The sequence below is a fragment of the Puma concolor genome, chromosome E4 (genome assembly GCF_028749965.1).
Source record: "Puma concolor isolate L17-30 chromosome E4, mPumCon1.1.hap2, whole genome shotgun sequence".
NCBI classification, from domain to species: domain Eukaryota; kingdom Metazoa; phylum Chordata; class Mammalia; order Carnivora; family Felidae; genus Puma; species Puma concolor.
In genome coordinates this window covers 44,432,722-44,456,824 of record NC_141683.1, presented here as the reverse complement: position 1 = coordinate 44,456,824, position 24,103 = coordinate 44,432,722, and the positions used below count along the sequence as shown (strand labels likewise).

The 24,103-nt window shown below is 40.2% G+C and overlaps 1 protein-coding gene across 1 annotated transcript in view; it reads right to left on the bottom strand.

The window, feature by feature from the left end:
* Positions 1-10,419: 10,419 nt before the first annotated feature.
* The window catches only part of RGSL1 (regulator of G protein signaling like 1), a 105,538-nt gene continuing 91,854 nt past the window's right edge, over positions 10,420-24,103 (bottom strand). The window contains exons 17-20 of the mRNA XM_086693359.1: positions 15,564-15,702; positions 15,185-15,309; positions 12,765-12,874; positions 10,420-11,002 (exon numbers count right to left, since the gene is read on the bottom strand). Of these exons, the coding sequence (XP_086549485.1) occupies positions 10,884-11,002; positions 12,765-12,874; positions 15,185-15,309; positions 15,564-15,702 (493 nt within the window). The 3' untranslated portion in view covers positions 10,420-10,883. The remainder of the gene's footprint in view (positions 11,003-12,764; positions 12,875-15,184; positions 15,310-15,563; positions 15,703-24,103) is intronic.

The window sequence follows — 24,103 nt, the reverse complement described above, 5'->3', positions numbered from 1 at the left end:
ATTTCTACCACATCTATAGTTATTTTCTCCACTGAAGTGTTGAACCCCTCAAAGTTTCAATCAACTTCTTCCAAGCTCCTGTTCATGTTGATATCTGGACCTCTTTCCATGAATCACAAATGTTCTTAACATTCATTTCTGAACACTTTCATGAAGTTTTCAATTTATTTTGCCCATATCCATCAGATAAATCACTGTTTATGGAAGCTATAGCCTTAAGAAATGTATTTCTTAAATAATAAGACTTCAATGTCAAAATTACTCATTGATCTATGGGCTACATAGTGGATGTTGTGTTAGCAGGAATGAAAACAACTTAAATGTTATTGTATATCTCCATCAGGACTCTTGGGTGACCAAGTGTATTGTCAATAAGCAGTAGTCTTTTGAAAGGAATCTTTTTTTTTTTTCTGGTCAGTAGGTTTCAGTGGGTTTAAAATATTCAAATAAACTATGTTATAAAAAAGATGTACTATCATCCAGCCTTTGTTGTTCCATTAATGGAACATAGGTAGAGTAGACTTAGCATAATTCTTGAGGACCATAGGATTTTTGGACTGGAAATGAGTATTGACTTCAACTTAAAAGTCACCAGCTACATTATCCCCTAACAAATGAACTTTGAAGCTTTGAGGTCAGGCTTTAACTCTCTCTAGCAATGAAAGTTCTAAATGGCATCTTTCAATATAAGGCTGTTTTATCTATAATAAAAATCTGTTGTTTAATGTAACCGCCTTCATTGATTATCACAGCTACATTTTCTGGATAACTTCCTGAAGCTTCTATATCAGCATTTGCTGCTTTATCTTGCACTTTTATGTTATAGAGATGACCTTTTTCCTTAAACCTCATGAACTAATCTCTGCTAGATTCAAGCTTTTTTTCTGCACCTCCCTCACCTATCTTAGCCTTCATAAAATTGGAGAGAATTAGGGCTTTGCTCTGGATTAGGCTTTGGCTTAAAGGAATGTTGTGGCTGGTTTGATCTTCTATCCAGACCACTGAAGCTTTCCCCAAATCAACAATAAGGCCTCTTTGCTTTCTTATGATTCATGTGTTCACTGGGACAGAACTTTTAATTTCCTTCAAGAACTTTTCCCTTGTATTCATAACTTGGCTAACTCTTTGCCACAAGAGGCCTAGCTTTCAGCCTGTCTCAACTTTTGACATGCCTTCCTCACTAAGCTTAATCATTTCTAGCTTTTGATTTACAGTGAGAGACATGTGACTCTTCCTCTCACTTGAACACTTAGAAGTCATGGTAGGGTTATTAATTGGCCTAATTTCAGTATTGCTGTGTCCCAGGGAACAGGAGGCCCAAGGAGATGGGGAGAGACAGGGAAACAGCCAGTTAGTAGAGCAGTCAAAATACACATAATACTTATTAAGTTTGCCATCATATATGGGTATAGTTTGTGGCACCCCAAACAACTAAAATAATGATATAAAAAATTATTGATCACAGAGCACCATAACAAATATAATGATGAAAGAGTTTGAAATATTGAAAGAATTGCAGGAATTCCAAAATGAGCAAATGCTGTTGGAAAATTTGTGCCAATAGTTTTTCTCAATACAAGGTTGCCACTAACCTCAGTTTGTAAAAAATGAAATGTCTGCATAGTGAAGTAAAACGAAGTGCAATAAAACAAGGTGTGTCTGTAGAATGCTCTTCTTTCACACCATGCCACCATGTTATAAAAGGCCTAAGTTTCTTTTACTAAGAACATTTCTTGCTTTCAACCAAAAGTTACCAGGCATACTAAAGGCAAGAAACAAGGGCAAGTATCAGAAACAGACCTAGATATGGCAGGGATGTAGGAATCTTCAGACCATAAATTTAAAACCACTATGCTTAATATGCTAGTGAATCTAATGGAAAAAGTAGCCAACATGCAAGAACGATGGGTAATGTAAACAGAGAGATGAAAATTCCAAGAAAAAATAAAAAAGAAATGCTAGTGATAAAAAAAAAAAAGACTAACATAAATGAAGAATGCCTTTGATGGACATGGCTGAGAAAAAAAATCTGAGCTTGAGGATCTATCAATACAAACCTCCAAAACTGAAAGGTAAAAAGAGAAAAAAAAAAAAACTGGGAAAAAGGGAAGAGAAAATTCAAAAACTGTGGGACAGTTAGAAAAAGAGTAACATTCATGTAATGGGAAAACCAGAAAAAGAAGAAAGGAACCAAATAAATACTTGAAGCAATAATGATTAAGAATTTCCCAAAATTGATACTAGACACCAAGCCACCAATCCAGGAAGTTTAAAGAACACCAAGTAAGTGACTGTCAAAAAACTACACATTATATTCAAACTACAGAATATATAAAATAAAGAAAAAATTCTTCAAAGAAGTCAGGGGAATAAAACACTTTACCTATAAGAGGAGCAAAGATAAGAGTTATATCTGACTTCTAAGTAACCATGCAAGCAAGAGGCAAAAGGAGACTTCTCTATAGACCTCCATTAGCTCACCTATAAGTCTTTTGATTCCTGTCCAAGTTGATACATAGTAAGTGCTCAGTAAAGGGTCTTAAATACAGTAAAAACTTGGTTTGCAAGCATAATTTGTTCTGGAATCATGCATGTAATCCAAAGCACTTGTATATCAAAGTGAACTTCTCCATAAGAAATAACAGAAACTCTGATGATTCATTCCACGACCCAAAAATATTCATATAAAAATGATTACAATACTGTAATATAATAAAAAATAATAGAGAAAATACAAAGTATAAAGAAAAATAAAAATAAAATAACTTGCACTTATCTTTGAAAACCTTCATGGCTGATGTGAGGGAGACAAGAGAGAGGAGGGTTATTGCGTAGGACATCTTTCACTATCACTAATGGTAGTGCTATCTACTGGCTCAATGGAATCTCTTTCTTTTTGTATAAATTTAACAAGGAACCTATCCAATAACACTTGCTTTTGACTCCTTTTGAAGATTTCACAGAAATGTGACATTGCATTGTCGTTAAACAGATTTATCGCTCGCACTGCTACAGCCTTATTCAGGTGGTGTTTTCTACAAAATTTTGCACTGTTTCCCACATTTTACACATCGCCCTAATCTCATTTCAAGTGAGTGATTCCTCTGCCTTTTTCTCCTCCTCTGCAGACAAGATGCAGATGTAGACTTCTTATAAAATCTTGCAATTTCAGCCACTTGTATACCTTGTTTATACTTCTCGATGATTTCCTTCTTCCACTGTAATCTTCTTATCGCCTTTCTTCTCAACCTTTTTCTGCATGGGGGACATTCTATATGCTTGTATGGATATTGACTATAGTACAGTATTAATAAATTCTTGTCATATACTGTATTTAATGTAACTGGCAATAAGGCAGCAGGAGGAAAGGGTCTATATTGGCAGGCAGTCTGCCTAGAAAGAAGCAAAGCATTCCTAAGCTTACTCATGTATGGAAAAGCAAAGGACTGTCCACAGGTGCTTTCAGGTGACAAAAAATACATTAGTGTCAGTTGTGGGCACCTTCCAATATTCTGAAAAATCATTGATTTCTGCCAAACACCATGGCCTGAAACCGAGCTTCTGAGCATGAGAAGCAATCACCCACAGTCCCGCAGAGGGAGGGAGGGAAGGAGGGAGAGAAGAGAGAGAGAGAGAGAGAGGGAGAGAGAGAGAGAGAGAGAGAGAAGAACCTTTGGCTCAGTTGTGATCATGTGATGTTCGATGTCACATACTACTCATATTGCAAGGCATCACTCATTTATCAAGTTAAAATTTATTAGAAATGTTTGCTTGTCTTGTGGAACACTCTCAGAACAAGTTACTAGCAATCCAAAGTTTTACTGTATTTCAAAATTTATGTTAGGGGCTGAGGAGGAAATCTCTTTATCTCCTACTTACAGTAGATGCATATAACATGTAGAAATCCTCCAAATGACTATGTAGAAGTTATACATTAGAAATCAATGGGTTTTAGGGGCGCCTGGGTGGCGCAGTCGGTTAAGCGTCCGACTTCAGCCAGGTCACGATCTCGCGGTCCGTGAGTTCGAGCCCCGCGTCAGGCTCTGGGCTGATGGCTCAGAGCCTGGAGCCTGTTTCTGATTCTGTGTCTCCCTCTCTCTCTGCCCCTCGCCCGTTCATGCTCTGTCTCTCTCTGTCCCAAAAATAAATAAACGTTGAAAAAAAAAATTAAAAAAAAAGAAATCAATGGGTTTTCTTTATAAGCCTTTTTTCAAGTTTAAGTAAATTCATTTAATAACTTAATACACCAAACCATACCATCATCCAGACCACACTGTTCCAACTTCTCCATAAGAATTTTGTTCAAACTGATCAAAATGCTAGCTGAAATACAGATAAACTGAACCTCTATCTACCATTGAAAAAACAAGAAGAAATTAATGGGTTTGTGGATGTCCTGGCTACTGAATGCTCATGAACCATGTATCTTGTTGGAAGAAAAGCATTCAGATTTTTTTCTGAATTTAACTCTTCAACTATATCACTCCTGGTCAACCATTTCCTTCATGTTCCAGGAAAAGGTAGAAAGAGAAGAACCAACTAATGTCCTCACCACCAGCTCTGTGTCTGGCCCCATGTAGTACACGTGGCCTATATTATCCCAGGTTGGTCTCCAAGCAACCCTAGGAGGTAGACATAAACATTTCCATTTTACACATAAAGCAGTTGGGACTCAGCAAGGTTAAGCAATTTGCTGATGATCACTAAGTTACTAAGGAGCAGAGATTGGATTTAAAACAAGCCTGACTCATGAAAAAACATGAGTTTTCATGAGGCAGCAGGGCCTCCTTGCCTGGACTCTTGGTCAGGGGAGCACCCATGTGTCAGAGCTTCTGGATGAGACTGGGTGGTCCATGGTCTTAATCCAGAAAAATAAGTAGTATTTCCATTAACTTCTTGAATTGAAAATGACCTTAAGAGCCTCTAGGGAGCAACATATTGTTTCCCTGTGCCCTTTTCTTTAAGAATAGTATGGGAGGCCCACCAATTGTGAATATGGACACCCTTTATCCTGGCTAATGATCTGCAGCCCTGGTTGAGGTATAGAGGTGTGGCCTGGCATCCTGAGGTGCTGCACACAAGCTTCCCCCCCTCCTCTGCAGAAACACTTGGATCAATTGGAGACACTCAAAATGAAGGACAGATATCTTTTCATACTTCTGTAAAAAGAGGGAAGATATATGTCACTTCCTGGCACACATAACTGGAAGGCTCCTGAAGGTAGAAGGAGGATCTCTCTGCCTCTCTTGCTGTTTTCCCCTGCTTCTTTCTGTCAGTGTTTAGTCTGAATGGGATTTATGAGCTTCCTAAAAGAGAGTTCTTAAAACATCAAGAGTTATTGGAACATAAAAAAGTTTCATGAGGAAAATTTGATATTTCTTCTTTATTGTGATAGTCACAATTATATTTAATTACTGATTTGATTTTTTATGGTAAACATCATGGTCTACTCTCACTGTGAAGTCAGTATAGTTAACTGTAAGGCTAGGGCAGGCATAAACTGCACATCCTATTTTTTCTACTACATTCATAAACCTGGCATTCACTCATGCATTTGACATGTATTTCTGGGGCAACTATTATCTTTATGTCACTGTGCTAGGAATTGGAGGCATAAAGAAAAATAGGACATGGTCTCTACTCTACAAAAGTTTATAGTCTAGTAGGTGAGGGATATATATAAACAAGTATCTACAAAGAGAGGGAAAAATGTTGCAAAAACAGACAGGAAATGGTGGGAAGAGACAGGAGACAATCAGGAGGTGTCACTGTTGTGATGTCTCTTACCACCCAGTGGAGGGGAAAAGGAAGGGTGTTTTATACAACCTCCTTGCTGGGGAATGGGAAGTATGAGGAAGAGAGGCAAGACACGAATCTGGAAATCTAAATTGGGATCAAATTGTCAATGGTCTTATATAATATGCCATTAAAGGGTTGAGGGTTTTTCAGTCAGGCAAAGGCTGACAGCCAGCAAGGAAACAAAACCTCAGGGCTACAACTGCAGAGACTGAATTGTGCCAATAACCCGAATGAGCAAGGGAACAGATGCACCTCTAGAGCCTCCAGAAAGGAATGAAGTTCTGCATACCTGACATTAGCCCGATGAGTTCTGGGTCAGACTTCTGACCTCAGCACCATAAGACAGTAATTTTGTGTTGTTTTATGCCACTAAATGTCTGGTAATTTGTTGTGTTAGCAATAGAACACTAATACAGGGACTAAAGTAGGCTAGCTTCCTTCCCTGGCCCTTCTTTCCTGGCCCTTACCTTTGATGCCAGTGACTCCCATGGATCTATTGTTTGGAATTCTCTTTCTCCCTTCTAATATTTTCTAAGATAGACTCAGGGCCTCAATATAATTACAAGGGGAAAGAAAAAGTGGAAAGCAAAGATCACAAGCCCAGTTTTGTTTGACTTGCATAGTATTCCAAAAAATTTTAATTTATTATTCTTTTTCTCTTTTCCTCTCTCCCGCATTTCTTTCTTTCTTTCTTTCTTTCTTTCTTTCTTTCTTTCTTTCTTTCTTTCTTTCTTTCTCCTTCCTTCCTTCCTTCCTTCCTTCCTTCCTTCCTTCCTTTCTCTCTCTCTCTCTCTCTCTCTCTCTCTCTCTCTCTGTCCTAAGTTAGGAAGTTCTGACCACATTGAGTTGGCTGGCTAGAGCTATTACTGTCTCCTTTGAGATGTATTCACCAGCTCATCAGTTTCTACCATTCCCTATTATGTCTCACGGGTTGCTTGCCCATTTATATTACTTGCTTGCGTGCTAGGTGATTGCTCTTGTGATACTAGCTTAAATCTGAGGCTAGAACATGCTAGATCTGAAGTGAGAGAATAAGAAATCAAAGGAGGCAATCAGCAAGCCTCAATAAATGAGGAGAAATACTTTTTATATTCAGGGTGGTTCTATCAATTATTGTGAAGTTTTTTGAATAACATGTTTATGTGTACTTGCATATCTGCACAAAATATACCCATGGATGAGCATACACAGGGAGAGAATTATGAAATGGGCAAAGATCACAGTTTCAAATGAGTTCTTTGAGTGATCTCTCTTTTCCTTCAGTGGGTCTCACCTACTACCAATCAGTAGGTCCAGCTTAGTACAATGTGAGGGTATTTAGGCACATGACGCTGAATCAATATTTTACCAGATCCTCACCAATCACTTTGTTGTTGGCCTAAAATCCTCTTTGATTCCATGTACAAGGTCTTGTTCCCCTTTGACCAAGGCCATTCCTGCTACTTCTATTTCAATAATAGGGCTCTTCTCCATTCTTTTCCTGGCATCTTGCCTTAGTTTCTTGCCGGATTTTTAAAAGCTGGGATTCTGTTTCATGCACTCTGCTCTGTCTGTTAACTCAGGTTCTATTTTGGAGCCCTAGCACCTTTAGGGGAAGAAATTTTCACTTCCTTCTTCTGGGATTTTCTTAGGCTAAATGCTTGCCTCACTGGACCCTCTCCCAGTGGCCTGAGGCTCTCCACACCTCATCTGCATTCAGACCTTTTCTAGGCACATCTACTTACAGTCTTCCTGGGCTACTGCAATCAAAGTCCCATCCAGATGATCTCACATTTCCATGTGTTTGTCAGCCCTGTCCTAACATCACAACATTTTTCATCTTTGAGGAAAGTCTAGGAAATAAAGGGCATCAGCATAGCAGGAAACTGGCTGGAAATCGGAGAGGCTTCTCTAATAAGCCTTCTACTTTCCTTGTTCTACAACCCACAGAGTTGAGCCCATCTTTCCTTGATTATCTCAAGTGGGGGGCTCATTTAGGACATTTGGTCATTTTACTCCTGATTTTCTTCAAAGGACAAAAAATGAGCTTAGTGACTCTATAACTAGGTCAAAATTTCCCAGAGTCTCTTTACATATTAATTGGCAAATAAACAGAACTCCAGTGAAGAACTATTCCTTTTGGGCATGAAAAGTTGTATAGAGGGTGACCATGGAATGAGATCTATCCAAAGGCTCACAAGTGGTGCGTTCTAGTCCAGACTCTGCCACTTACTACCTGGTCTACACTTACTACCTGATCTGTGGAGAGTCACTTACCTTCTGTGTGTGTGAGTTTCTTCATCTGTTTAAAAATAAGTAGTTTTTGGGGCGCCTGGGTGGCGCAGTCGGTTAAGCGTCCGACTTCAGCCAGGTCATGATCTCACGGTCTGTGAGTTCGAGCCCCGCGTCGGGCTCTGGGCTGATGGCTCAGAGCCTGGAGCCTGTTTCCAATTCTGTGTCTCCCTCTCTCTCTGCCCCTCCCCCGTTCATGCTCTGTCTCTCTCTGTCCCAAAAATAAATAAACGTTGAAAAAAAAAATTTAAAAAAAAAATAATAAAAATAAGTAGTTTTTAACAAGGTTACTCACAGGGTTGTGAGGATTTCCTAATACAATGGATGTGAATCATTGTCCAAATGGGAGATACTAGCATTAAAAGATCCCACCTGTCACTGTTGATAAAAAGAATACCTTGTTTATAAGAGTGTTTAATGACACCTTCATACATTTGTCATGGGATTCTTTGACAACCATGAGTCAGAGATTTGCTCAAGCCCATGCAGCTCTAGAGTGAATTAAGTGCCCAGGTCTCCTGACCCTATGAGTTGGGTGATCTGTTACATTCCCACTATGGAAAGACCATCTCTGACAGGACCTTCCATTCAAGGAGGGCAGAGGTGCTTCTGGTCATGCTCTGCGCCCCATCTTACCCACTGCAGTCTGGTCTTGCCATGTTTGGGCTGTCACTCCATTTATCTTTCTAGGGAAGATGACACAGGGCACTTCATTTCTGTCAGTGTTAGGAGGCTTCTGAGAGATGATGTGCCTCTTTTGGGAGCCTGACTTGACTACTTTTTCTCCCTTTTGTTGCTGGGTAAATTTTGTCTGAAGGAAGAAGAAGAGTGGCCAGTTATTAGAATGGCAATGAGATCACTAGTGTAATCTCTGCTGGTCTGTTGCCATCATTCTCTTTAGGAATGGCAATGGCCAAAACCAAAACCCTTTGCCTTCAGGATATGGCCCCTTGCATTCTCATTCTCACCTTCCTCCACAAAAACATGCAACCCGTGAAGCTATGCATTGTCTTTCTGTACAAAGAACTCCAAATTACCTGGCTTGCCTTCCAGGCACCAGCACTGGCAAGTGATGCTGGGGCAGCTCCAAGTCCCTGTCAGACTTGTAGAAGGTCTGAGAAGGTGGGATGGCTGGTGAGGAAACCAGACCTTCCATTCACAGAGGCTGCTATCTATAACCTTGACTTTTAAGCAGCTCTTGGGCTCAGTTGTGGCTTCCATGACTCTCTGGGGATTCTCTCAGAACCTTAACTTAGCATTAATTCCACTTTGGTGCTTGTATAGAAGTGAGTTAGGCTGAATCCGATTTTGACAGGCTCGAGTCCTTCATAGCTTTTATTGCTAATATCCTGCCAAGTAGAACAACTCTGCTTTCCATTTTATGTACCTTACTTTGAAAGGCTGGAGTATTAGGGAGGCTGGCAATAAAAGATCATCTGGGACACTCTTCCCCCAGCAATAGTGCTCTCCTGGAGGATGGGTCAGGGACTCCAACTTCCTAAAAGTGCCTGTATTAGTTAGAGGTGAGCAAAGACAGCCACAGAGAAACCCTTCCCTAACTATCTTGACTACAGGCCTCTCTGGAAGCACTAAGCTCAACACCTTGGCTCTACATGCTGAGGAATATCAGGATGTGGAGCTGGGTTTCCAAAAAGTTTCTCCCCTGTCTCCCATTGTACACTTGGACAAAGCAGCTCTGAACTGAAGAAGAGGACTTCTGATTCATGCCTACCCTGTGACAGGACACAGCTGCACAGTGGAGAGCACATGTCTTGATGGGGTAAGGTTGCTAGATGAAGCTAAAGACAAATACAGAGAAAAACTTCATCAGAACTCAGGACACAAGCACTCACTGGAGGACCTCCAGCCCAGGAGGGCCATCCCAGAACAGCTTCCAGGTAAATACCTCCAACGAAGGAGTTGGGAAAGTGAAGTTGAAGCAGTGATTCTCCAGGGACTTTAAGGAGACCTGGTTTGGATGCTGTAATACCTTTTGTCTTAGTAGACATTTCATCTGGATGCAAAGGTCATGATGCCAACCCCACAGACCCAGGGAAGTAAAATAAGGAGACTGGGCCAGATGAACACTAGAACCACAAGACTTTAGGGCTGTTTGGACTCTATGGATCATGGGCAATATTCCATAGAGGCCTCTACCATTAAGCAATGAGAGGACATATGCAAATGAGTAGAACAGGAAAGTTGGCATTTTATGCCCATAAGCAACAGAAAAGAGTATCCCCAACCTGAAATCCATGTGGAACCCAAGGCAACTTTAGTACTTGGGAGTGGGATTAACTCCTTGAGGCTGAAGATGGGGGGAAAAAAAGAAATAACACGGCTCAAATATGGGATGCTAGGACCAGAGTGTTTATTACAGGAATAAGAAGATCAGCAGCAGGCACTTCCAGGAACCAGGATGTATAGATTGGAGGTCCTATTCAAGCCCACAGGTGTTCTCAGTGGGAAGGGAAAATAACAATTGGGATGTTACAATCATCTCTTAATAAAGGTCACACATCACACCCAGAAATGGCAGAGGAGCCAGCAGAGATACAGACAAGGTTAAGGAACCTGCCTTCAAGGGGCTATAAAAGAATCAAGAAAGTACAGTTATTCAAATGAGAGCTATGCATGGAGGCCCAGAAGGACAGCCAAGAGATCCATTTCTCATCCCACCTCTGCCACTCACAAGCTGTGTGGTTTGGAAAAAGTTGCTTCACATTTTGGGTACCTCAGTCTCCTTGTGGTTACTAAGGAGATTGGCCAAACTGGCATTAGCCATCCTCTAACTGTGGAGTAGGCTTTTGACATCAGTGGGATTCCAATCCCAACTCACAATTTTGGACTGAACTTGTTACTATTTCCTGCTGTTGAGGCCAAAACCACTCAATACCTCTGAGCAAGGTGAATCTTAAAATGGCGTGATCTCCTAGGGAAGAAGGAGGGGGGTGTATTAAAATCCCTTATAACATCTGACAAAATAAATCTGTGTAAGCAAGGAAACTCTTAATGACATTCCTCTGAGTACAGTATGTTAATGATAGACATTATCTAAATCCAAACCTCTAAATTTGAGATCAGGGATCTGAGGTGGAGAGAGGAGAAGCAAAATGCTCAATGTCCTCCAACACATAAACGATGACTCTTCAGGACAGGAACCCAAGTGTCCTGCCCCTTAATTTAGGCATCCTGTTGCCCTCTTCCAACTTCAGACACCAGAAAAGATTTGGGGATTTACTTCCTTAGAGCTCAGCAATAGGAAATGAGCCAAATATTGGAAGCTGTTTGGTTACCACTAAGGGGCATGTTCTTGCTCCTCTGAGTATCATTTGCCCACCCTGCCTGCTCACCTCCCTCTCCTTTCCCTGTTAGTATCCTCCAACCCATCCCTCCACCCTCACTTAAATGAGCCTTTATTCCCACAGGGACACTTGGCTCCACATACTGAAAAGATTGTTAATTTCTGTCTACTGATGTGACACTTTACAAGGCAGAGAAAAGGATAATGAGCAATATTAATTGGCTATGAGGGCAGCCCCAGCTAGGGAGGTAGGTGTTTTATTTCCTACTCAGGTGAGGACCCTCTCAGAGGGGCAGAAACTGGTCCAGAGTTGTTTCCCCTACCATTCAGGCAAGCTAGGGATGGGTTAAGTCTCAAGAGCCTCGTTTGTACTCCTGAAAGGGGGCAGGATACTTGTTTGTGAGGGGGCTGGAGGAGGGACAGTGTTAAGTGTCAGGTAAAATGGACATGAGAACTGGGCAGAATTTAAGCTGAAACCATGGAATGGTCAGCTCTTTCACAGGATAGTTTGCTGCTGTCTCTAAGACTCCTATCTTACCTCCATATTTTGTTTTGATGCTGGTACTAGACCCAGACTCACCAACCTGTTCTCTTTGGTTCCCAGAATGTTTCAAAGCAAAAACATTCAGTCTCGTCCTCTCTAGGCATTGCTCTGTGCACCCTCCTCCCTCTTTTTAAAACTCCCTTTTGCTTAAGCACTGATCTCAGTGCAGATATTAAGAAAGGGACTGAGTTTAGCTACTCTGTGCTAAGAAAACATGTGTGTATGTGTTTTCAAACACATCTATTTATTTGTAAATAGATTAATATAAAACATATGAATAATATATATTAATAATGTCTAATTATAATATATTAATAATCAATATGTAAATCTCTCATAATCACAGTGAGCAGAGATAGTCCTATTAACATTTTATTTCTGAATTTTTTTCATGCTCTCATAAAATTATATATATATGCGTAAAGATATATATATATATATATTTACCACTTAAGTGGTTGTCACTTAACACTATAAAATACATAATTTTCAGATGGTAGGGTTTCTGGAGATAGTTGGAGCAGGAGGCTTCTTAAATATCAGTAAAGCAGGTCCCCTCCTCCATTTACCCACCACATAGACAATGACAATGACCCACATCCCAAAGCTATTGGGAGGTACTGCCAGCGATTGGTGCATGGGTTCCCTTTATCTGGCACTAATAGCCACAGATAAAATACACTTTAATGCTTCTCTAAGAGTACAGTTAATGAGATGCCCACCCCTCCAGAAGACAATATCCTCTGTGAAGTCTGAAGTTGGTCTTTTGGACCCTTGCTTTCCCTTCATGAGTCTGATTTGCTGGAGAATGGGGCTGTAGGTCATGAACATAGGTATAGAACTTACCTCCACTCAAAGGAGGATACTTGTGCACGGGCTTTTGAGAAGTTTTTTTATCCTTAAATATCTTCCCCCTGTACTGGAAGTAAGAGTGGGCTGCCTTCCAGGAAGAAAACCTGTGAAAAGAATGGCTTCTGGTCACAGGGAGAAAGCTATCAGCTAAGGAGGCTGGAGCATGGAGCACAAGGGAACCAGAACAGGGACAGTCCTTACAGAGAATGGAGTGTGTAATAGAGAAGAGAAAAGACTTGGCCTTGGAGTGCTGCCTGTCAGAGGCCCTTCTTCTGCGGCCTCCTCTGTGTCCAGGCCTGGCTCCAGTGAGGACCTGCCATGCATAGTATGTTGGAATTCCCTTCTGGAACCAGTGAATGGAGTCTTTAAAGAACCTACTGTACATAGGTCTGAGGTGGGGGTCAATCCCTGGGATGCTTGCTTGAGCATCAGAGTATGAACTCCCTACTTAACCCCACCTGGTACAGCCAGAGTGTCTGACTGACTTCCTCTCAGGTCCCAATCCCTGGTTTCATCCTGTCCCTTGCTGAAGGTCATGACCCTGTCATCGTATTCCCAGCAGCCCTTTCCCCGGAGTAGACAGACCTCTGCTCTTCACATGAAGTTGGACTCATATACTCACTGGAACCTGAGAACTACTGCTCCCTGGAATCCCTCACAATATTCTTCATCTCTTTCTCCCTGGCCCCGAACCCCTTGCTGTCCTTCAGCCTACCCTTGCATTGGCCCCCTTAAGGTCCAGTCTCGGCTAAGACTGGATTTATTTTCTATCCTGACTTGGCTCTGATGGTCTTGACTGCTGCCCTCCTTCCTTTCCTTAAAGGACACTCTATTTGATCACAGTTGGTTTCTGCCATTCCATTTGCTGAAATGGGTCTCCCTCCCATTATGCAGCTCCCAGTGTGACATGATGCATTCTTTGTGGTACTTAAGAGACAGAGAGACCTGGTTTCTAATCCTGGTTTACCTAATTCCAAGTGATCCTATGTGTCTCTTAATTCCTTTGAGCCTTGGTTTACTCATCTATAAAATGGGGATAACAACACTTTGTTCCACCCACCTCATAGGGTTATTAAGAGGTTCATCTGGGATAAGATATGTGAATACAGTTTATGCAATATAAAACTCTTTATATAGGAGTATACAGTAAAGCAAGGAAAGAATCAACTACATAAGGATTAGGGATTCAAAGCCTCCCTAAAGCACCCCTATATTTCCTAAATAAGTATAAGAGACTGCAGAGCACTGACTCAAGCCAGGAGCAGCATGCATTTCCCAGGGGTTTCTCATTCTCCAGAATCAGGAAAAATTTCTATTTAATCCTGCTCAGCAGAACTAAGTCAAATCTAGTCTTAGTGCTAGGTAACAATTGGTGTTCAAAAGGCTAACCTTGTTGAACTTTGCTTTTTAATTTCTTTCAATCCTGTATTAAATAATTTATTATCATAGGGATTTTAAAATAAAGGTTAGAGATTAGTATGCAAACTTTACACTTATTTTATAATAAGGTAATGTGTGTGTGTGTGTGTGTGTGTGTGTGTGTGTGTGTGAGAGAGAGAGAGAGAGAGAGAGAGAGAGAGAGAGGAGGGGGGGAACTCTTAAGACTTGGAATGACATAATAATATAAACATCTCAATTAGCCTTGTCTTGGAACATTTCAGCCAGTTGTCCTCTGGTCACTGTCACCCAGGGCACTGCCATTCATTATGTGGAAGATACAGGCTGGAGCCACAGTGTACCACAAGAGTAAATAACCACCTGGGAGAACCTGAGCCAGTGTCTCAGTCCAAACCTTGACAGGATAGGTTAGAAACCAGTGGGCCACAGGTTGCATATGTCCTGCAAATATTTTGTTTGTTTCATTTTTGTTTTTTGGCCTTCAGAGTTTCCTTACCATGGTTTAGTTTTGAGTTAGTTGCCACATTTGCCACTTTAACTTCCAGAGATAAAAGTCTAAATGTCTAAGCTCCTCTTGAAAATTGAAATATTATGGTATTTGGACCTAACAGAGTAAAACTCTGCTGTCTTACTGCCTCAATGGGGCTCCTTAAGCACAAGTGCAGTTGTGTGAGTCTTGACAGAATTTCTCCCCAGATAGCCATGTTCCATACTCATGCTTAGGTGAGGAACCTATGCCTAATAAAATTAACATCCTTTCCCAAGCATGTGGGAGCCAGGGGATGTGGGACCCAGGCACTCTGATCCCCAGTCTTACTTGACCTTCCATCTTCTGATTTAGTTTCAGTGTGGGAGTATGAGAGGCCAAGTGTAGCAAGTAGGATAAGGATACACCATTGTAGTTCCCATGAAAATGGAAACCATGAAGTAGAGAGTTAGAGGAAGACAGAAAACTCTTTAGGAAGTCAAATGTGTTTTCCTGCCCTTATAATCTTTGGGCAAGGGGAAATACTTACCTTTTCCAGAAGTACATAATGATGGGGAAGAGAGACATGATAGTCCCATGGAAGATGCTCCGATCTAGGTGGCCCTCTGCAATGGAAGCAAGGATAGCATCCTTCTGGGATTCAGAGATGTTCACCTACCCATAGAATGGGAGCCTGTCACTGACATAATTCCAGGGAAGGCAGAAAACCTCTTGTGACCCCTAGTACCTATAGGTACCCTCAGTACCTATAAGACCATCCTCTCCCCAGAAAGCGGCATGTTGTCATGCAACTTCTAGTAAAGGACATCTGGTTGACACAGGACTTAGGAAGTGCCTATTAGCTATCATTTCTTGTGGAAGAAATGCTTCTTGGCAAAAGCCCAGAAAGAAGTGAGAGTTCCCTTTACCCTCAGCCTTGGAGGAATTTCAGAATTCAGGTAGAGCTTTAGGATGATATTAAGTTTGGACCTCATTAGCATCACGTCATTCTCGTTGTATGCCTGGTTGACTTGCAGCATGTGAGCTGAACTCACCAAATTATTAAATCTAAAAAGAAGCAGTAAGCAGGAAATCAGCTAGGAGAAGATCAAAGCAGCAACTAAATAGGGCAGCCAGCCCAGACCCATTTCTGACCTAAGAAAGACAGGGCCAATCCTTGGCCAGGTTGAAACTTTATTCATTTAATCATAATGCATCCATTGGCAGATATTGAGCACCTACCACAGGTCAGGTAATGTGCTAAGTGCTTCTTCAAGTGTATTTCTTTACTGCAAACGCCCTTTATCCCATCCTCCCTCCACCCTTGTCTCTGTACAAGTTTTGCCTCTGACAACTTCAGGAACTAAGGGCTATCTTTTTCTTTGTTTTCCCTTCTCTGCTGACACTTTCACAATTACCACCACTCTCCGAGGCAAGATAGTGCTTTTCTCTTGCTTTTTTAAAAAATTTTCTTATTTTTCTAAATTATAGTAAAATATACCTAACATAAAATTTACCAGTTTAACCGTTTTTAAATGTACAGTTCAGTGGCATTAAATACATTTACCTTGTTCAACCATCAACACCATCTCCAGAACTTTTTTCATCTTCCCCAACTGAAACTCTATGCCCATTAAATAAAAACTATCCATTCCTCCCTTCCCATAACCCCTGGCAACTACTTTCTACTGTCTCCTAGTGACATATTCTTTTACTAACCATCAAATATCTGTCAGTTATACTTTGTCTTGATTTAAGTACACAGTTTATTTCTCTCAGGCCTCAGGCAACTTTATATTTTATATTTTAAATATATATATAATGTTTATTTATTTTGGTAGACAGTGAAAGCAGGGGAGGGGCAGAGAGAGAGGGAGAGAGAGAATCCAAGTAAGCTCTGCAGTATCTGTGCAGAACCCCATGTGGGTCTCGAACTCACAAACTGTGAGATCATGACCTGAGCTGAAATCAACAAGAGTTGGACATTTAACTGACTAATCCACACAGGTGCCCCTCTCTCAGGCCACTTTAAATCTTAACCATTTAAAATTTTCCTAAGAGTAGACTACCAATGTTTTCCCTTTATAAGCTTACTTTGCAAATCCGTTTATTTATCCAATCAGCAGACATTTATTAAGGGTTTACTCTTTGCCAGGTGCAGTTCCAAGAGCAGGGATTCAGCAGTAAACATGGAAAACAAAGTTCTGCTTTTCTTTTTAGTTGTCCAAATGCACTTCCTGCACCTATCATCCTACTTCTTAACTCTTATTTGTGTTTTGTCTGCCATCCAGATCAGCTTGTGGGATCTTAGAGAATAGAGAGCATGTCTTAGTTGTCTTTTGTATCTCCTATGTCAAATCCCGTGCACAAGAATGAGTAAGCAATCAGTAAGCACTCATGGAACTGAGCCAAATGCCTCACTGGGGTGCAGTGGAAGATCTCTTAACCCAATTCCTCTAACTAATGTGCTAAGTTACCAGGTGCTCTGAAATTCTGAAAACACACTGATACCTGTAACGTGCTCACTGTATACACTGGTTGTACATTTTGCAATACACTCTCACATTTTTCCATTGAGTTGAGGCAGGTATATACTGAGAATTATCCATGTTTCTTCTCAAATATTTTTGCCTATTGTATTTGTTACTATAATTTGTAATTTATAAAAATTGATAAAATATGAACATAAAAAGAAAAGGTGTTTGCTGTTTCTGTGAAAACAAATTTCAATGCCTTGTAACATTCCAGTAAAGACAAGCTGCTTTTCAAAAAGTTGCTATTGAGCTGGGTGTGACAAAGCAATTTAAAACATTGAAAAAACAAGTATAAAAATCCAGAATGATTAATTGCCTTGCAGTAACCTTTAAATTCTCACTCCACTTTAAGGAGAGAAAAATTTGGGCTGCCTGGGTGGCTCAGTCTATTAAGTGACTGACTCTTGATTTCAGCTCAGGTTATGATCTCATGGTTCATTGGTTCAAGCCCCACGTTGGGCTCTGTGCCCTCAGTGCAGAGCCTGCTTGGGATTCTTTCTCTCTTCCCCTCTCCCCGCCCCTCTCCTGCTCGCTTCTCTCTCTCTCAAAATAAGTAAATTAAACTTTAAAAAAAGAAAGAAAGGGGGGCGCCTGGGTGGCGCAGTCGGTTAAGCGTCCGACTTCAGCCAGGTCACGATCTTGCGGTCTGTGAGTTCGAGCCCCGCGTCAGGCTCTGGGCTGATGGCTCAGAGCCTGGAGCCTGTTTCCGATTCTGTGTCTCCCTCTCTCTCTGCCCCTCCCCCGTTCATGCTCTGTCTCTCTCTGTCCCAAAAAAATAAATAAACGTTGGGGAAAAAAAATTAAAAAAAAAAAAAAAGAAAGAAAGAAAGAAAAATCAGAATTAGCAGATAGCATTTTGGATATAGTTTGTGCAAGAGAAATATGTGGATCTCCAATTAGAGGAATGGCTTTGGCTTTACATCAAAAGTTTGACAGGTAAGTGAAAGTACATTAGTATGATTCGACATAATAATAACTGTTTAAGTATGGAGCTTCTTCACAAAATTAAAAATAGAATTGCCATATGATCCAGTAATCCCACTACTGGGTATTACCCAAAGAATATGAAAACACTAATTCACAGAGATGTATGCACCCCTATGTTTACTGCAGCATTATTTATAGTAGCCAGATTATGGAAGCAGCCCATGTGTCCACTGAATGGATAAAGAAGTTATGCTATATATACACAATGGGATATTAGTCAACCATAAAAAGGAATGAAATTTTGCCATTTGCAACAACATGGATGGAGCTAGAGGGTATAATGCTAAGTGAAATAAATTGGTCAGAGAAAGACAAATACAATATGATTTCACTCATATGTGGAATTTAAGAAACAAAATAAACAAATAAAAAAAAGGAAAAAACAAGAAATGCACTCTTAACTATAGAGAATAAACTGATGGTCACCAGAGGAGAGGCTGGTGGGCAGATGGGTGAAATAGGTGATGGAGATTAAGAGTATACTTCTCATGATGAACACTGAATAATGTATAGAATTGTTTAATCAATATATTCTACACCTGAAACTAATATAATACTGTATGTTAACTATACTGGAATTAAACATTTTTAAAAAGCTAACCAACCAGAGGCAAGCAAAAACAATAATAATGATACACAATGAGTGAAGTAATATAGAAGACTAAGTGATCTGTATGTATGTACAGGGGACTTCCAACTTATGTCAACTTAAATACCACTTATGCATCTCTGTCTTTATTTTTAAATTAGTTTAGAACTTATAACACAGTTCTCAAAAAAAAAAAGCACACCACATCTAAAATATAGACTTGTAAGACAATCAAGCCATTCTACTTTAGTACATAAGGTATCTAATCACCATGTATGTAGTACATCATTTCTATGGGGAAAATGTGTTCTAAATTTTAAATCAGTATTCCAACAACATGCTTTTTCTGAGTAACAAAGATGTCCCCACCCTTGAGGACAAGGAATAAAGTAGAGGCTCTTATTCCTCTTACAGTCACTTGCTTGTCTCTGCAAATGTTCAAGAGAAATTTTAACTCAACTGTCTTTTGGAGATACTAGACCCATGTTCTAAACTATGCTGCACATCAGAATCACATGAGTAGCTTGTGAAAATACAAGTTCCCAAGATCCACACTGGACCAGTAAAATCCAAATCTCAGGGACCTTGGCATTGGCAGTAATCATAAGCTTCAAGCAATCCTGATGTGCACCAGGGTTGATAACCACTGACTAACTTCTCTACTCCAGTATGACTTTTTTGCCAGTTCAGGCTCTGGGCTCACAAATTGGGCAGCTGTACACATGAAAACACACTTGGTTAAGAATATTTCTAAGTAGAGGGGGAGGAGCCAAGATGGTGGAAAAGCATGGAAGTTTTTTTTGTGTGTCTCATGTCCATTAAATAGAGCCAGATCAACACTAAACCTTCCTGACACCTAGAAAACTGATTTGAGGATTAACACAAAAATATGCACAACCTGAACCACAGAGCTCAGCAGGTACTTGGTGCAGAGAGGTGAACTGGGGGAGAGAGAAGCCACAGAGGGCAGGGAGCTGTTTTTGCTTGTGGAGACAGGATGGAGATGGGGGGAGAGTACGGGAAAAACATGCCCCCCCAAAAAGCAGCTGGAGGGAAAGTGGAAAAGTGGAAACAGCCATGGGGACTGAACTAAAAAAGGAGAAAGGAAAGGATTTAAATTTCATCAAGACTCTGTAAACAGGGGGAGCACAGAGTCTGAGACTCTGCAGCTCAATACCTGATGGTGCTCTGGTGGGAAGGGTGAATCCCCGGGAGCAGAGTAGAGTCTGGGAGGTCCTCAGGCCACATAGGAGAAGTGGCTCCACTGCTGGAAAAACATTTGGTAACGGCTGTGCAGTCACCCAGTCCCAGCAGACCCCAGAGAACAAGGTTGTTACTGGTGAAGCCTGGTGCCAGATGTGTATTGTGATTTTCCATAATCCCTGAAAAACTGCTGCTACACGATCATGTGAACTTTTCCTGGGGCAGGCTGGCACCCAGGCACAGTCTCTGGACATTGGCAGCAGCACAGTCCCACGAATGTTCCTGGGTATGGCTGGCACCTGGCCATTGCTTGGTGAGACCCTCCCCCAGAGGATCTGAGCGGATCAAAGTTGAAGTGCCTCAGAAGTGAGGGGTTGGGAAACAGCTGCATCTGAGATAAAACTCATGAGGGAGGTGCCACCTGGCAACCTAACAGCTTGGTCACAGACAGTGTAAAAGTGCAGAGTGGATGGAAGCCAGAGACAAAGGACTGGTGTGCAATTGCTGGCAGGGGGAGCACAGAGTGCTGATACTAGAGACTGGGTAGCTGGGTGACACCCCCTCCTTCACATGCGCAGTCACACCTACAAGCACCACAACAATCCACCCACTAAGCTAAGCTGTGCCATCTAGTGGAGAATGGAGCCATTACACTAAGCCCCACCCAACAGGGCCAACCTCGCTCTTCAGGCACACCACAAATCTCTCCACCTGTTTAGTTTGTGGACTATAAAATGTTTCATAGTTTGAATTCTAGGGGAAAACATATTTAATTGTATTTCAGTCTGTTAACTGGTCCATCTATTGAATTTTCTTTTTTTATTTGTTTCTTTTTTTTCTTGAATACAGAAAGAGAAAAAATCCTTTTATTTTCAATTTTTATTAAAATTTTATTTTTATTTTTCTCCTATATTTCTTACTTTTTTGTAAATTTTTCAAATTATTTTAGTTCCATCATTTCATTTTATTCTATTTCATTGTATTCATTTTCTCAAATTTTCAAATGTTTTCCTTTTTTTCTTGTTTTTTTCCCCCTTTACTGCCATTTTCTCTAATCTATCAAGCTCCTTTCAATAAACAGACCAAAACACACCTAGAGTCTAGCATCATTTAATTGATTTGTGTGTGTGTGTGTGTTGTTTTTAATTTTTTAATTTTAATTTTTTTTACCTTATTAATTCCTTTTCTTCCTTCAAATGATGAAACAAAGGAATTCACCCCAAAAGAAAGAGCAGGAAGAAACAACAGCTAGGGACTTAGTCAATACAGATACAAATAATATGTCTGAACCAGGATTTAGAATCACAATAAAAAGAATACTAGCTGGGGTCTAAAATAGATTAGAATTCCTCTCTGCGGAGATAAAAGAAGTAAAAGCTAGTCAGGATGAAATAAAAATGATATAACTGAGCTGCAATCTCGAATGGCTGCCATGGCAGCAAGAATGATGAGGCAGAGCAGCAAATCAGTGATATAGAGGACAAACTTATGGAGAATAATGAAGCAGAAAATAAGGGAGACTCAGGCAAAAGAGCACAATTTAAGATTTAGATAGATCAGTGACTCATTAAAAAGGAACAACATCAGAATCATAGGGGTCCAGAAGATGAAGAGAGAAAAAAAGGGGTAGAAGTGTTATGTGAGCAAATCATAGTGGAAAACTTTCCTAACTGGGAACAGACACAGACATCAAAATCCAATAAGCACGAAGGATTCCCATAAGATTCAACAAAAACCGACCATCAACAAGGCATATCATAGTCAAATTCACAAAATATTCAGGCAAGGAGAGAATCATATAGCAGCAAGGGGAAAAAAGTCCTTAACCTACAAGGAAAGACAGATCAGGTTTGAAGCAGACCTATCCACAGAAACCCGGCAGGTCAGAAAGGAGTGGCAGGATATATTCAATTTTGAATATGCAAAATATGTAACCAAGAATTCTTTATCCATCAAGGCTGTCATTCAAAATAGGAGAGATTAAAATTTTCCCAAACAAAAACTAAAGGAGTTTGTGACCACTAAACCAGCCCTGCAAGAAACTTTAAGGGGGACTCTCTGAAGGGAGAAAAGATGAAAAAATAAAACAAAGCAAAACAAAAGAAAAGCAACAAAGACTAGAAAGGACCAGAGAACACCACCAGAAACTCCAACTCTACAGGCAACATATGGCAAAAAACTCTAAACGTCAGTGGACTAAGTGCTCCAATCAAAAGACATAGGGTAACAGAATGGATAAGAAAATAAGATCCATCTATATGCTGTTTACAAGAGACCCACTTTAGAACTAAAGACACCTTCAGATTGAAAGTAAGGGCATGGAGAACCATCTATCGTGCTAATGGTCAACAAAAGAAAGCCAGAGTATCCATACTTATACAATCTAGACCTTAAAATAAAGACTGTAACAAGAGATGAAGAAGGACATTATATCATAATTAAGGGGTCTATCCACCAAGAAGACCCAACAATTGTAAACATTTGTGGTCAAATGTGAGAGCACTCAAATATATAAATCAATTAATCACAAACATAAAGAAACTCATTGATAATAATACCATAATACTAGGGGACTTCAACACCCCACTTACAACAATGGGCAGATCACCTAAACAAAGTATCAATAAGGAAACAACGGCTTTGAATGACACACTGGACCCTATGGACTTAACAGATATATTAAGAACATTTCATCCTAAAGCAGTGGAATACACATTCTTCTCCAGTGCACATGGAATGTTCTCCAGAATAGATCACATACTGGGACACAAATCAGCCCTCAACAAGTACAAAAAGATTGAGATCATACCATGCATATTTTCAGACCACAATGCTATGAAACTCAAAATCAACCACAAGAAAAAAAAATTGTAAATGTAACAAATACTTGGGGAGTAAAGACCATCCTACAAAAGAATGAATGGGCTAACCGAGAAATTAGAGGAAATTAAAAAGTACATGGAAGCCAATGAAAATGATAACACCACAGCCCAAAGCCTCTGGGATGCAGCAAAGGTGGTCATAAGATGGAAGTATACAGCAATCCAGGCTTTCCTAAAGAAGGAAGAAAGGTCTCATACACAATCTAACCTTACACCTTAAAGAGCTGGAAAAAGAACAGCAAATAAAACCCCAAACCAGAAGAATACAGGAAATAATAAAGATTAGAGCAGAAACCAATGCTATCGAACCCCTCCCCAAAAAAACCAACAAAACAACCAAACAACAAAACAAACAAAAAAACAATAGAACAGATCAATGAAACAGAAGCTGGTTCTTTGAAAGAATTAACAACATTGGTAAACCCCTAGACAAAAAGAAAAAGGAAAGAACCCAAATAAGTAAAATCAAGAATGAAAGAGGAGAGATCACAACCAACACAGCAGAAATAAAAACAATAAGAGAATATTATGAGCAATAATATGCCAATAAAATGGGCAGTCTAGAAAAAATGGACAAATTCCTAGAAACATATAAACTACCAAAACTGAAACAGGAAGAAATAGAAAATATGAACGGACCCATAACCAGTAAAGAAATCGAATTAGTAACCAAACATTTCCCAAAAAGCAAGAGTCCAGGGCCAGACGGCTTTCCGGGGGATTTCTACCAACATTTAAAAAAGAGTTAACACCTATTCTCTTGAAGCTGTTCCAAAAAATACAAATGGAACGAAAACTTCCAAACTCTTTCTATGAAGCCAGCATTGCCTTGATTCCAAAATCAAGCAAAGACCCCACTAAAAAGGAGAACTATAGACCAATTTCCCCGATGAACATGGATGCAAAAATCATCAACAAGATATTAGCCAACCAGATCCAACAATTCCTTAAAAAAATTATTCACCATGACCAAGTGGGATTTATACCTGGGGTGCAGGGCTGGTTCAATATTTGCAAAACAATCAATAAGATACATCACATTAATAAAAGAAAGGACAAGAACCACATGATCCTCTCAATAGATATAGAGAAAGCATTTGACAAAAGACAGCATCCTTTCTTGATAAAAAACCTTAAGAAAGTAGGGCTAGAAGAATCATACCTCAAGATCATAAAAGCCATGTATGAAAGACCCAACACTAATATCATCCTCAATGGGGAAAAAATGAGAGCTTTCCCCCCAAGGTCAGGAACAAGATGGGGATGTCCGATCT